The 14,260-nt window shown below is 32.3% G+C and overlaps 1 protein-coding gene across 2 annotated transcripts in view; it reads left to right on the top strand.

Annotated features, from left to right (window-relative positions):
• Nucleotides 1–14,260, top strand: part of LOC115440163 (neuropeptide F) — a 30,129-nt gene that overhangs the window by 14,398 nt on the left and 1,471 nt on the right. The window contains exons 3-4 of one of the 2 annotated variants that reach the window (XM_030164355.2): nt 8,300–8,422; nt 11,401–11,449. In XM_030164355.2, coding sequence (XP_030020215.2) covers nt 8,300–8,422; nt 11,401–11,449 — 172 coding nt within the window. The remainder of the gene's footprint in view (nt 1–8,299; nt 8,423–11,400; nt 11,450–14,260) is intronic. The other variant, XM_037441187.1, reaches the window with a different exon arrangement.

Below are 14,260 nucleotides of genomic sequence, written 5' to 3'. Positions count from 1 at the left end.
AGCTGTTTTAACATACGGTTTAGTACAACTATTATCATCAAGAAGGCTCATATTGGATAGTTTTGTATCAAATACTTACTTCTAAAATAGCTAAACATTTTCTCCAGTATTAAAGTTACACAATACCACCGGGGTTATGAACAAAACATAAATGATAAACTGATAAACAAGCGCAGGCGAGCACAATTTCCATAGCGCTAAAGCCGTGGTCATTTCCCGAGCGGAAGGGCATGTCTCTATGCAACGGGAACAAGATAAGGCCGATGTCGAGTGGAAAATTGCAGAGAAGCCAGTAAATTGTTTCACAGCTAGTGTTTCCGCGCTTTATTGTGGACAAACCGCACTCCCTATTGTAGTCGAAATGTCAACTCCGCTCGCTTGTGACGAGAATTTGAGGAAGTGTGCTTGGAAGATGATAATTTCTCTGCTGTGAGGGAATAGGTAATGATTGTAAAATAATTTTTGTTTACGGAATAAAACCTTAAAGAAATATGTCATTTTTAGACAGGACTCAAATTTTTAGCGCAATTCTTGGATAATGAAGTTTGAACAGAGATTTTCTAATAATTCATGGATAGAGTTCGTTAGAGGAATATAATAATTTATTAAATATAATAGTAACCTAACTTTCTAATAATGTATTTTAAGATTTCACTTTAAAATTGAGTGAATATTTAACACAAACCTCATTTTTTGGTGATATAGGTATCAGTATTGTTTTCAACAATATGTAAAGTAACAACTGTACAAAAATAAAACGAAAAATAAGTCACTGAATAAATCTGCGACAATGCGAAATATTGCCTGCAGTGGATTTATTTATAGTAAAGTATATTTAAATACTAATGCAATTTCAATATGAAAAAAAATATTATTATATTAAGTATTACAGTGTACACTGTCGCATATCCCTAAAAATAATATTTGGAAATACTAATGAGCGTAAAAAAGATGGATTTGAAATTAATATTAACGAAAAACAAGATATAACACCTATCAAGGAACCAAATACAAGGAACTACATAAACTAATAATTAAATATAAATACAATTAGAAGACATGGTACAATACGTTCGTAACTAATAAATTAACTTGTAACGTTTGCTGGTAATTAATAAAGGTCAGTAACTTGTTAAATGAAACTTGTTCCGAAGATTTAATTGAATAACAATATTAGTTTGGTGGTTGCGGAAATAATCTCAATAATTAAAATGTGTTGTTCAATATCTATGTTTAGGTTTCAAGTTTTATTGTTAGTGATACTGGAAAGTAGTATAAAACCGGTTTTCTATTTGACAAAAATTTTAACCAAGTTAATTTTATATTTCATGAATGACTGATATACTATCAATGAAGTTATTTTTTGAGTTACTATGCCAAGACAATTCTTTCTTTCTTATAAATGGAGGGGTCTAAAATTATTCTTTTAATGATTCTAAACTCCACATTTTTGTTATTATCCAATGAGTTTGAGGTTGGTTAATTTTTTTTCGAAATAAACCAGCGCCCGTACAAAAAGCGGATAGGTCGTTTTATAGTGATTCAAGTAATTAATAGTCTAGATTCAATACTTTACAGTTTTGCATTAATTAGTGTCTAAAATTCGGGACATGGAATAAATGTGCTTAAACCTATCTCCAGCAGTGGACAAAAATCTAGGCTGATGATGAAGATTCGCTAAGCTAACTTGTGTCTCTATGAGGTGTAAGGCGATCTTATATACTTTTATAGTTACAATTTGTAACCACTTTTGCATATTTTACAAATCCAAAGTCCACATATTTTTTAAATTCTACATATATATTAACATTCTCCTTTTATATGTATTTCTATTGTTAAGAACTAAATGTATATTTTCCAGTAACATTCCTTTTTAATAATAATTAAGATTCGACTTTAATATAGAGCACTAAAATGCATAATTATCTGAACTTTTCTAGTCTAATAATATAATCATCAAAAATATTACCTCTCTGATCTAATCAGATTAAAACTTACAACTCTTGTAATAAGGTCGAATGTGTACAATTCGCGTTAGACACGAAGCTGATCTTTGCGCCAACCCCAATAGGACCAAACGGCGTAAGTTTCAAATAGTTTTGTCTTCAAGCTTCGTAATGTATTTACAAAGCACTGTTAAGAACTTATACTGAGTTTCTTTTATTTTTCAGATAATATATGTTTATAAGTAATCTCAATATAACGACTTCTTTAATATTTGAATTGTAATGGAAATACTAACCCTCTTATTCATAAACGTTTTTTAACTAAGGACGGAGGATTGCTGTGATAACAACTCCCACGTAAGTTGTATGCTACACAAATGATTTTTAGCGTTTTTATTGAAAACTATACTAATTTGCATTATTTAATTCATAGAAAATGAAAGAATAACAAAAACAGATTTTTTTAAGTATTTGTCAGACGTATTTTATTGTAACTTTCGAACTAATCGTAAAATAGTACCAAGAATTTCAATCTTTAAAATCTTTTACTGTAAAATTGGGGATACAACAATATACGTGGGAGATATCGCTATTTTGCCACTGCTGAGCAATAATCACTTCTATTGGTATGAGGTTATAGCTTTTCGTTTTCCACAGTAGCTGAAGTTGATAGTCTTCGCATTACTCAAAATAAAATAAAAGCACTTTGATGTGACGGAAATAAAATTATTTCATCTACTTATCTGTGTGGGATCATAAAATGATTCGATCTATGTTAAGAAATATTTTTAAATATTTTATCTGTAATTTTAATTTTGTTGACAATTTATAATTCAAACGTACATTTAATTGTTTCGATCAATTAACAATATGAAAATTACGATATAGCACCATCTCCAAATTTGGAACGTTTCCGAACAAGTGAAGGAACTAAAGGTCAAAAAATAAGCGGACCCACATCATAGACTTTGTCTCATACGTCAAACAAAGCCTATTACAGATTGAGATGTTATTACTGGGGTCATTTTTATTACAATGTTGAGAAATTTGCTGTTGAAATTCAGCGTATTGCGTTGCAAGTGTGGCGCCGATAATATCGGAGTTGAGAAATTGAGCGTAATGGAACTGTTTGTTTTATAACTTAGGTTCGTTATGGAACGGAGTTTATAGTTCAAATTTACGTAGAATCAATTATGTATTATTATTTGCTTTACTAAATAAATCATTTAATTTATTTAAATCCGATGACGCGTGAACGATTATAAAGATACAAGTTGTGAATAAATAGATAAAAATCAGCCAGTCACTAAAAAAAGAATTTGTCATTAATAGTAAAAAAAAGTGTTAAAAAAAACAACCAGTCATTGAAACAAAATGTATTAATTTATATTAAAAAAATATCTGCACAGTATGTGTTATCTCAAAATAAATTCAGAGCTTGAAGATCTTCCTTTGGATTTTAAACTTCTTATCTTTAACAATACCCTGGATCCAAATGTAGTCACATTATAAGTGTTTTGTGGCAGCATAAGAATTTCAAAGCCTTTGAAACATCCTTTCCACGCAACAAAGCGATTCCTTAGACTTCTCGCTGCGAGAATTCTTTAAATTAAAATATCTTTACTCATTATTATAAAAGAATAATTTAGTATTATTTTAAATTGTCGACTTTGTCACGCATTTTGCGTAGTTTTTTAAATAAGAAATATGACTTATCAATAATACAAATTAAGGTCAATTGTCGAAAAAAAAACAGTACTTAATACTTCTTGGAGGCCATATTCATGTATCAATCCGAGTTTCAAAATTTTAAAACCTTGATAATATAACCTAACTAAAACACTACCTAATACCGTACTGCAGATTCTGTAATTGAGACCAGCTTGACGAGTAAAACCTAGTTCGGAGTACGCTATACTGTAGTCAAGTAGCGAGTAATTGAGTAAGTAATTGAGTTTGACTGCTTCGGTAGTAATTTTACAAGGTACGAGTACGACTACCGCGTTGAGGTACTGGGTTCGAATCCCGGGTTGGACCAAAATAATTGTGACTTGGTTTTCCATTTTAAAAAATACTCAGTCTTGGCTCGGAGTCATGAAGTTGGCAGTGTGATGCCTCCGTGTCTCGGAAAGCACGTAAAGTCGTTGGTCCTGCGCCTGATATCTCTTCAGTTATGTCGAATCGCCATCTCACCGGACTATGAGAGTTAAGGACATATATGTGCACTATAGTATCTTCTGTGTACTTGGCTGATCTCCGTCGAGATTGGCTGCCGTGGCCTAAACTCGGTTAGGAAGGAATCAATTGCGTAACCAAACACGATACTAATGTACTCCCCAAAATTTTTGACCTCCAGACTAATCTAGTTACTAAACTTGCTACTCGCCTAAGATACTTGCGTAGTCCGAGCTGAGCTTAAGTTCCGTATCGAATAACAAATTGTTCGAAATTATTCAAAGTAAACAAAGCTAGACGTCCACAAAGAAGTCCCTTAGGGACATTAAAGGAAGGCTGTTTGGAATAATTACTGTCGCGTGGTGAGATAATGAAGCATCTTGTCTAATACATTAATTATGATGATTATCTTAACGAATAGAAAGGTTTCATCCAGTATGATGTTTATGTTTCTTTGTAGTTTATTACGTTAGTTTATTGTTACTATATTATGTTAATCGCTAAATTAGTTAATATTTTCCTTATGGGAGTTCTTGAGGTTTTGTTCATAGAATAATGTGGTGAAGTAATGAGGAATAGTAGTAATTAAATATATTTTTTTCGGCATAACTGCGGCGATAGCCTAAAAAGCGGCGTTAGCCTAGTTGGGTGTGGAACGGACTGCCGAGACGAATGTCCGCAGGTTCAAATCCCAAGGGCACACACCTCTGACTTTTCTAAAAAATCATGTGTGTATTCTTTGTGAATTTATCGTTCGCTTTAACGGTGAAGGAAAACATCGTGAGGAAACCTGCACATCCCTTTCTCTATAGGAATTTCGAAGGTGTGTGAAGTCTACCAATCCGCACTAGGCCAGCGTGGTGGACTAAGGCCTAATCCCTCAGTAGTAGAGGAGGCCCGTGCTCAGCAATGGGCAAGTATATAATACAGGGCTGGTATTATTATATTATTATTATTATAACTGTGTCGGCTGCCGAGGGGTAATCTCTAGTCAGTCGACATTCTATTGGACCCCACAACACTAACCATCAGGTGCAGTAGGTCCATTTTATCGTGCACATATTATTATAAAATAAAATGTACAGTGTTTTCCAGATTTTATTAAAATAATTAACATTGACTGCCTCGGTGGCGTAGTTGTATTGCATGTCCGGTACAATAGCGCTCTGAGGTCTTGGGTTCGAATCCCGGGTCGGGCAAAGTGATTTGGGTTTTTCTGCTCAGTATCAGCCCGGAGTCTGGAATTTGTGCCCGATATGGCGATAGGCTCGCCCCCTATCACATCATGGGACGGAACATATTTAGCGAAAAGTGGGTGGCCCTAGTTGCGCCTCTGCATACCCTTTCGGGGATAAATGCGTGATGTTATGTATGTATGTAATTAACATTATTTTACAGTCATATAACGCACGATTTTGGACCTAATTTTTTTTACTTTTACGTCTAACAATCATAATTATCTTGCGTTTATCAATTTTAACCACCGTCCTATTTATTCGTATAAAAAACTTAGTTTTACAATAAGGGCAACAATATTCATAACTTTATTCATCTTTGTTGAAGTATACTCTTTAGGTGAAGTAAGAGGTGCGTACGTGACGTGCGTAAAATAGCCTTTATTGTTAAGAACTATTAAACTTCACGTATATTCTTATTGTAGTTGCTTTTATATGAATATTTAAATTTAATTTGCTCTACATATTCTTTGCATCTCGAGTATTTTTTTTTGTTATCACTATTTTATAAAGAAATAAGTATATTTGTAAAATCAATATAAATATGTACATGATAAATTATTATTTTAATTTTAAACACATATGTCAACGGTCAGAAAAAATGTCTCAAATTCTTTTGTATATAAACCTTATCAATTACTATTAAATTCGATTATTAAAACTTCCATAAAACTGAGGAGAATTAGCGACTTTCTTTCCAAATTTGAATTTATAATTAACTGTGACAACGTCTCTAAAGTATTTAATTAGTTATAAATAGAAGGCTTCTTTTTTCAAATGTCCTTTGATAATACTGGCAAAAATTAATAAGAAATCAATAGGTTTTAAGTGGACTAATTAATTTTACCTGCAATATTAAAAGCGTAGAAAAATCCTCTAAAGCATTATTTAATTAGTTAAAATAATTCTGAAGACTAAGCTTTCATTAGGAAGCCTTTCTATTCAGAGACTATGAATTTCCGAGAGACGGTACTTAAAACGTAAACTTGGTCCACATTTTTAAATTTTTCCTGCGTACAGTCATTACTTATGTATCAAACAAAAGTAGGTATTGTTTTTTAAGAAAAAAAAAACATTTTAATTTAGAACTTGCTTAAAATCGGAATATTTCAAAATCATATTGAGGTATATTTTTTAAGTTGGTAATTTTAATTAATTATTGTCTCGTACAAACCCAAAAATTATTGTTTAATACCATCGTATGGATGTTAGTATTTCAATAGTTCAATACCACATTCCAATTGACAATATTTTCTACAAATATTTATTAACAAGCGGTCGACTGATGTTATGATAACCGTTGTTCATTATCGTTGGACGAGTAACGCTGGAGTTAATGTCAAACGATAATATTTGGTTAACACGTTATTGCTAATATAATTATTCGGTGCTTTACAGCTATGGTGAGACTGAAAGTTTTTTTTTATTGCTTTGAATGTCGAGACGAGCTTGTCGTTCGCCTGACAGTAGAAACACTATCCAACACCTTGAATTACAAAATATTGTTTGGTATTCCACTGCGCTCACCATGTTGAGACATGAGATTTAAGTCTTAATATGTCCAGTAGTTACACTGGCTACAATGTTCTTCAAACAGGAACAGTGACTACACACTGCTGCTTGGCGGCAGAAATAGACATTGAGGCTTACCCAGGCGGACTCTCACATATGAGGGACGTACCACCAGTAAACTTATTGGAAAATAAATTATTAAAATATTTGGCTATTATTCGATCGATATATACATAGAAGGTATTCACATGTACAGACGGAATGGAGAATTCAAATAATTAACATCTATTTATACATACCTGCATTTTTTAATATGTTAGAATTTGCAATACTTTTATTATATTAATGAAAAGTCAGCCTTAGTAATAATTCAGTATTAATATAGTAATATTTTTGTCTATCCAAGTTATTTTATGCATACGATTATGTATTGTGTCATGTGCCATAAATTACAGCAAATTATTTAATACGTTACCAGTTATTAACCCTTTTCTTAGCAAAAAATCAAACAAAACAGTTTCTTGATTGTTTAATTCTGTTTTGAGAAAAGTATTAATGATATAAAAAACGGAAAAAAATCCTAAGTATCTAGTTTTGGAGTATGAAAATAGCTTACATGCAACGAAAACTGCTATTTTAACATAACACAAGTATCACAAGGCGCTTAGATAGATTTCAAACATTAACAATATTCCATTAATACCATAATGTGTCGTAAATCAACAGGATTTTGTTATCTAAAACCGTAAACTTGTTTGGTTTGACGGTCCAATGCGCCAGTTAATAAGTCACTCGAGTGTGGTAATTATGCGAGTTGAACTGCTATAATGCTATCGTTGTAACGATAACGATAACGTGATTGCTAATTGGTGGTATTAACGTTATAGATTAGATATTGTAAGTGGTACTTGATATGTAGGACACATTTTTTGTGTTTCAGGTTGTAAATGTATATTATTAATTAACGAATTTTGGTGATGTTTACATGAAAGCTATTCTATTTAGATTTATTGACAATTTACGCTTGCTATTAAGTAATAGGATATCTTATTGACGTTCCATTTTTAGACATTTTAAATGAAGATAAGCCTTAAGCCCCGAGGCAACATGGTGGATAAATGAAAATGCACATTTTAGTTTTTTTTTTAAATACATTTTTAATCTTAATAAGTTTGTTGATTTATGATAGATCTTAGAATATGCTAGCAGCCTCTGCAAGTTAATTTGCATTACTTGATATAATTTTTAACCACTCCCATCTCTAGAATAATCTTTCAGCTTAGCCTTGCAACGTATCAATTAGGTGGAAACTACCTCTGTTTGACTTAGAAAAGTCGATGATGATGGTGTAGTCCTTAACAAATCGTATCTTGGTCGCGTTTAGTGTCTAGAGTTGGACACTTATATACATCGATGTCGATATATTGGCAGGATTGACCGCCGAGATGTTGACGCGGACGGGGACCGCGTCGACCCAGACTTGTTAGATCGGGCCGTGCGCCTCCTCTGGCTGGAGAAACTAGACCGCATTTACTCCTACCACACCCGACCAAGGTACGATTATCGATGTTTCCCGATCGACGGTCACATCCCTATCCTGCATGTATTATCGGGATCGATTCGTACCGGTATGCACGGTTGTAAATCAGCTTTGAGTCTTTAGCACGATCACGCTGTCTGGATAGTGTAGAATATTTTGTTAGTGTAATATGCTTTTGCAATGCGCAAAGTATACCTTAAACAGCATTAAATTAGTCTTCAATTTCAATGAAATATTTTACACTATCATATATGTGAACAGAATAACTGTTAGTTGTATAAATGATGTGAGTACTGTCAAATAGCAGTTCTTTAGTTGCTTCTACTGTTGCTGACGATTCTCTTCTAGCTCTGTCGTCTATAATTTGTAATCTTTTGTACTATCTACCTTCCTCTGAAGCATGAGACAACGATCGGTACTCAATTGCGACTTATAATCAATTTGAACGTGGTCGGAAACGATATTTCTAGATCTAGATCCCAAAATTGGTCTATAGATAGTAGATAAGTTTTAGGATTATATTGTACTAAAAATACAAAAGGCTCATATAATGTTGCTCCAATACATACTGCTCTATATAGAAATTAAATTGGCCCTTCATTGTAAGCAATACCTATACGTAGTAGATACAATATTTACGTTTAAAATATTAGTTTCGAAGTTTCTTAATCGAGTAAAAAAGAATGAGTGAATCTTCAAAATTTTCCGCGAAACGAATTTCTTTACATCATAAAAGCATATTTCGCTAATGTTTCGCATAACCTAATCCAGTTGGTTTAGCGGAAAATAACAATATAATGGAGATCATGAGTGCCGAAAGGTTATAAACAAAATTATTTCAGTATCCCATTATTGTATCATTTTGAATGGCATTTCTTTTGATCAAATTACTTATCGTTATAGATGTTTGTTCTCAGAAATATTATAATATCTTTCATATTTTTAAGTAGCTTGCTACTACGCGATACTCTTATATTTATTGATGTTTGTTTGTCGAAGTTTATGCAACGGATATTATATTATGCGACCAGTAACAAAGATAATATAAGTTCAATCCTTGTATTTGTTTCCAATGTTATCTTTTCTTGAAATGAAACTTCTTTAATTCCTTTTATCGGATAGTTCTAAATTTTATTCATACATATACAAAACAATACATTTTCGAGATAGGCAGTGAAATAGAGCTATTATTGTAGAAAATTTAGCCTAATAGATGTTTCTTTAAATATGCAAGAAAGGTTTTTTATATCGTTGCCGATATTCTATTGTAATACAAAACTATCCATTTTATATAATTTGTATAATAATTCTTAGTTCTATATTAAAATATACGTACATGAATATTTAAGTGTTTTTAACAGAGCACGTACAAGCTCATAAATAGAAAATTATATACATTTCAGTAAAAAAATACAAAAACTCTGGCGTCTATTGGCGATTAAAAACGAGCCGCAATATTAAAAAAACGCAGTAAACGATCGTGAAAAGGTGACTAGCTAATATGCACTTTCTTTATTAGCTTGTCGGTTAATTATACGAAATATTTTTTAAAGCAACACGATACAAACAGTGGCGAATTTATTAATAAACGGTTTAGGCTGCTAGGAGGCAAATATTTCAAAGCAGGAATGGCACGAACAAAGTAAATTTTTTAATAATTTAAAGTTGGACATTTTGTTTCGGACCTGAGAATCGTGTTTTAGATGTCTATTAATACGAATTGGTTGAAATCGGGGACCTGCTTTTTGTTCCTGTAAAATAGGCTTTCATATGCGAAACGTTTACGGCGGTATAAACTGAGTGGCTTGTTACTTAAGGTCAGCAAATTCGGCAGTGAATACAAAATGCTGTAACAAATAATAGTTAAAGACATTGACATAGACAAATTTTTCTTTTCTATACTATATAATTCTATTCTATACTGTAAGAAGGTGGACATCGAAGTAAAACTAGGTTTCAGATTTTATTGCGGTTTTTTATATTATTTTCTGCCGACGTTTCAAATACTCTGCAGCAATCATGGTCATGGGAGGATTGAGGTGTAGATAATCCGGAAAGATAATAATATCTATAAATTTATTAAATTAAATAATATTATCAAGAAACAAAGCTTCAATATTAAACATAAGATTTATCATCTAAGGCATTAGTGTAGGTAATGACGCTGGGACCTTCGAAGGCGTGAAAAAGCATCTTAGTAGGCCGGCATGATTATGTCGAATGGCAAGAGATAGCGATCTGTTGCCATCCGATACTATATCTGGACGGCATCGGGCTTACCATTATGTGCAGTGCAGCCACTTTGCCAGGCTAGAATAGAAAAAAAAACTTTTAATAATAAAATAAAAAAAAAAATGTTTACAATTATATTTTGTACCAACTTTTGCCTGCAGCACGTAAAAAAAGTTTTTGCGGGATAAATATTTGTTTGTAATAGAAAGTAGTTTATGTCAAAAGTAATTTAGCTTCCTAATAGTTAAAAAAATTCAAAATCGGTTAAGTAGTTCCTGGGATTAGCGCGTTCAAACATAAAAACTCTTCAGCTTTATATATTAGTACAAATTACGAACGGCTTTCTCATAACCTTATTTGGTAATGACATTTATTTATGTGAATACTTGGAGTCTTGTTTGTCCCAAAATATCTTTGAGAATTTCCCGTAATTATTACTTATGTAAATTTAATGTTCTATTAATTGTATTTTCTTGAAATTATTATAAAGTTTATATAGGTTTTGAATAATATATTCTGTTTAAAATGCCGAAACAATTTGGTTCAAAGTAGCGAAACGAGAAAATAAAGAAACATTTTAAGGAAAAATCATGCTTTGTTTTGGTTTAGTTTTTGATGTTTCCAATTTTAAAAAATCTGATTTAATTGTCTTCTAAACATGAATTATAATATACGGAAATGTGAGAGGTCTTTTGTTCCGAGACAAACGTCATTGGAAATTAATTATTTTTTAATTAACATTTATTTTATTTGTTCGCAGGTTTGGCAAGCGTTCCGATGCCTTCACGAACTGGGCCAAAGACCTTGAAGTAAGTATTTCTAAAAATTACCCGCTAGAACTTACGAGAGTAAACCATTGGCTTTTTAATAAAGAAGCAAAAGAAATGTATAGTTCTTAATATTTATATTTAAAATTACATTTATCATATTGACTTAGATCTTTTATAAATATCGTCTAATATTCTCAAAAACTATTATTTTTACAGTAACTTATAACCCACATGTTATTATAATTCACAAATTGAATATTCAAAACTGAACGGTATTCCAAACTTCCTTTATTGGAAAATAGCTATAAATTAACAATATCAACACCGTCTGTAAGTCATTCCGTCGAACTCGAATCCAAGAGGCAAAATTGCAGAGACAGGGCCCCAGTTAGAAACGTCGTTGGGGGGTTAACGGTAATTGAAGGAGATATTTTTGAGAACTTTGATAAAGAACTATAATTTTTAAAACATTATCGATATTTGAGTTTGATAAGATGTTAGCCATTGGAATTTGTAATAATTATATACTTTAAAATTTACATTTTCTAAGGCATCACGTATATCAACTATAAAACTCAATTATAAATTAAATAGCATCGGGCTTAATTACATTAAGACAGGAACCCTCTGAGTGTATAAACCAGTATTTTTAATATTACATTAAAATCTACTAAACTAATCGTTATCAGCATAGTTAAAAGCGTAACATTATCATAAGTAATTCAGAAAATAACTGAAATTTCATTTTAAGTAATTTATTAAGCTGTTACAACAGAATGTTTCTGAAATTAATAAGGATGTAAACTATCAAAAATATTGCCAACATTTCCTAATTAAATACAGACCGTTAGTTGCTAAACCGCATGAATTTCGCCCCCTCAAAACTTTTCGAGTACACCCTCCTTAAAACCCTACGACTGTACCAGCCTTTACGATCCTTTGAAATGAAATTAAACAACCTGGTTGTTTATTACAAAATATAATTTATGAATTAAGGCTGAGTCGTTTGAGACCTTTCTGGGCTTCTTTTGATCCTTCCAGTTTAACTGTTAAATTTATAAAACACGAGCGTAAGTAAAGAAATTAGCGTTTCACTGAGTCTGAGTCAATTAGGTCAGTATATTATTAGCAGGATCGGTAGTGTAAACTTTCTTAATTTTATTTGGTATTTCAGTTTGGTTACCTTGAACAGGATTTTGCTTCGGAATAAATATTAATTTTGATTCACGTTTCGGTAAGATGTTAATAAGGTAATAAAACCAATTCTCATTCATGAAGTGCATGATAGCTTAGTTGGGCATTAGTCTGTCGAAACGAATGCTCGAAGGTTCAAAATCCAAAACACTTCTAACTTCTCGAAGCATATTGTTTATAAATTAGCGATGGCTTTCACGGTGAAGGAAAATATCACAAGGAAACCCACATCTTTGAGACTTCTAAATAAGAATTTCGAGGGTATGTGAAGTCTTCCAACCCGTCTAGGCCATGGTGGTGTACCAAGACCTAAACCCTCTAAGCCAGGGATGGTTAACGCATACCAGTGGTGGCTAGTGACAAAATAATTCGGACACGCGAGTTATATACCATACATTGTATATCTCTATTGCTTGGACTTCATTTCGGTTAACATCAAGTGCAGTAAAGCCACTTTGTCGAGCCCCGATAAAAAAAATACAGTTTGGTCATTAAAAAGTCGCTAAAAAGAGACACACGGATAGACAAAATCGGTCTTGGATTGCATGTTACAAGGTTCGCCAACCTTGCTCTAAGTAGAGGAGGCTCGTGCACAGCAGTGGGCAGTACCTATATGGTTCTGGTATTCTCTCATTTATGAGTGGTTTTGCTTAATCCTTCGTATTTTAAACCTTGTTCTATTTAAAAGAGAAAAGTAATCAAATAGCTCTAACATCCGACAGCTTTAAGATGCAATTATTATTCCATACACCGGGGCGGTGTTTTCTTCCTTTATTTATGTTTTTTATAATGGGATTTAGACGCTGGCAGTCTTTGTTGATTACATTGGAAAATTATTTCTTCCTATTGATAATAAGTATTTTATTTCTGAAGTATTCATGAATAATTGAAATACCAGAATAAGCAAGAAACGACAACTTTACAATCAGACGTATATAACGCTAACTGGCGTGGATCGTATCGCACGTTAAAATTTGTAACAAACTAACCTCAATTTACAATTATTTAAATCCATACATTAAAATTCTCATATTGAATTAGTATGAGTTAGATTTCAATAATTAATAGTCCATCGTTAGAGGTAGTATATTATCAATTTTTAATGTTATATAAACTACATATCACACATACACATGATCATTCCTTTTATTCATGAATGGATAGCAGGCAAAACTGGTGCACCTACTTTGCACCGTATGTATTTTATCCCATAATGTGATAACTGATAGGCTATTGCCATATCGGACACAAATTCCAGGCTTCGAGCTGACGGCAAGCAGAAAAATCTAATATCACTACCCGGCCTGGGGATCAATCCGAAACCTCACTGGTCCACTAGTCAACCCACACTGCAATCGCACCTTCATACAGCTACGCCACTGATGCAGATATTGCCAGTTCTGCCAATATCATAAAACAAATTCGAACGTATTTATTTTAAAATAGCAAGGCATTTTCTACGTTGTAAAATTTAAAATTTCAAAATTGGAATAACATGAATTGTATTACGTCCAATTGCTTGAATCTAAACATCCGACGGCAAGAAAATGCATTGCTATATATTAAATTTGCAATATTTCATATCAAGATTTCAATAACATTTATATTGAACAATTGAAATCACAATTGAATACGTTCCTTTATACGTATTTTATG

This window comes from Manduca sexta, chromosome 21 (genome assembly GCF_014839805.1).
Source record: "Manduca sexta isolate Smith_Timp_Sample1 chromosome 21, JHU_Msex_v1.0, whole genome shotgun sequence".
Lineage (NCBI taxonomy): Eukaryota > Metazoa > Arthropoda > Insecta > Lepidoptera > Sphingidae > Manduca > Manduca sexta.
The sequence above is the reverse complement of the archived record's forward strand: the minus strand, read 5'-3'. Positions and strand labels throughout refer to the sequence as shown.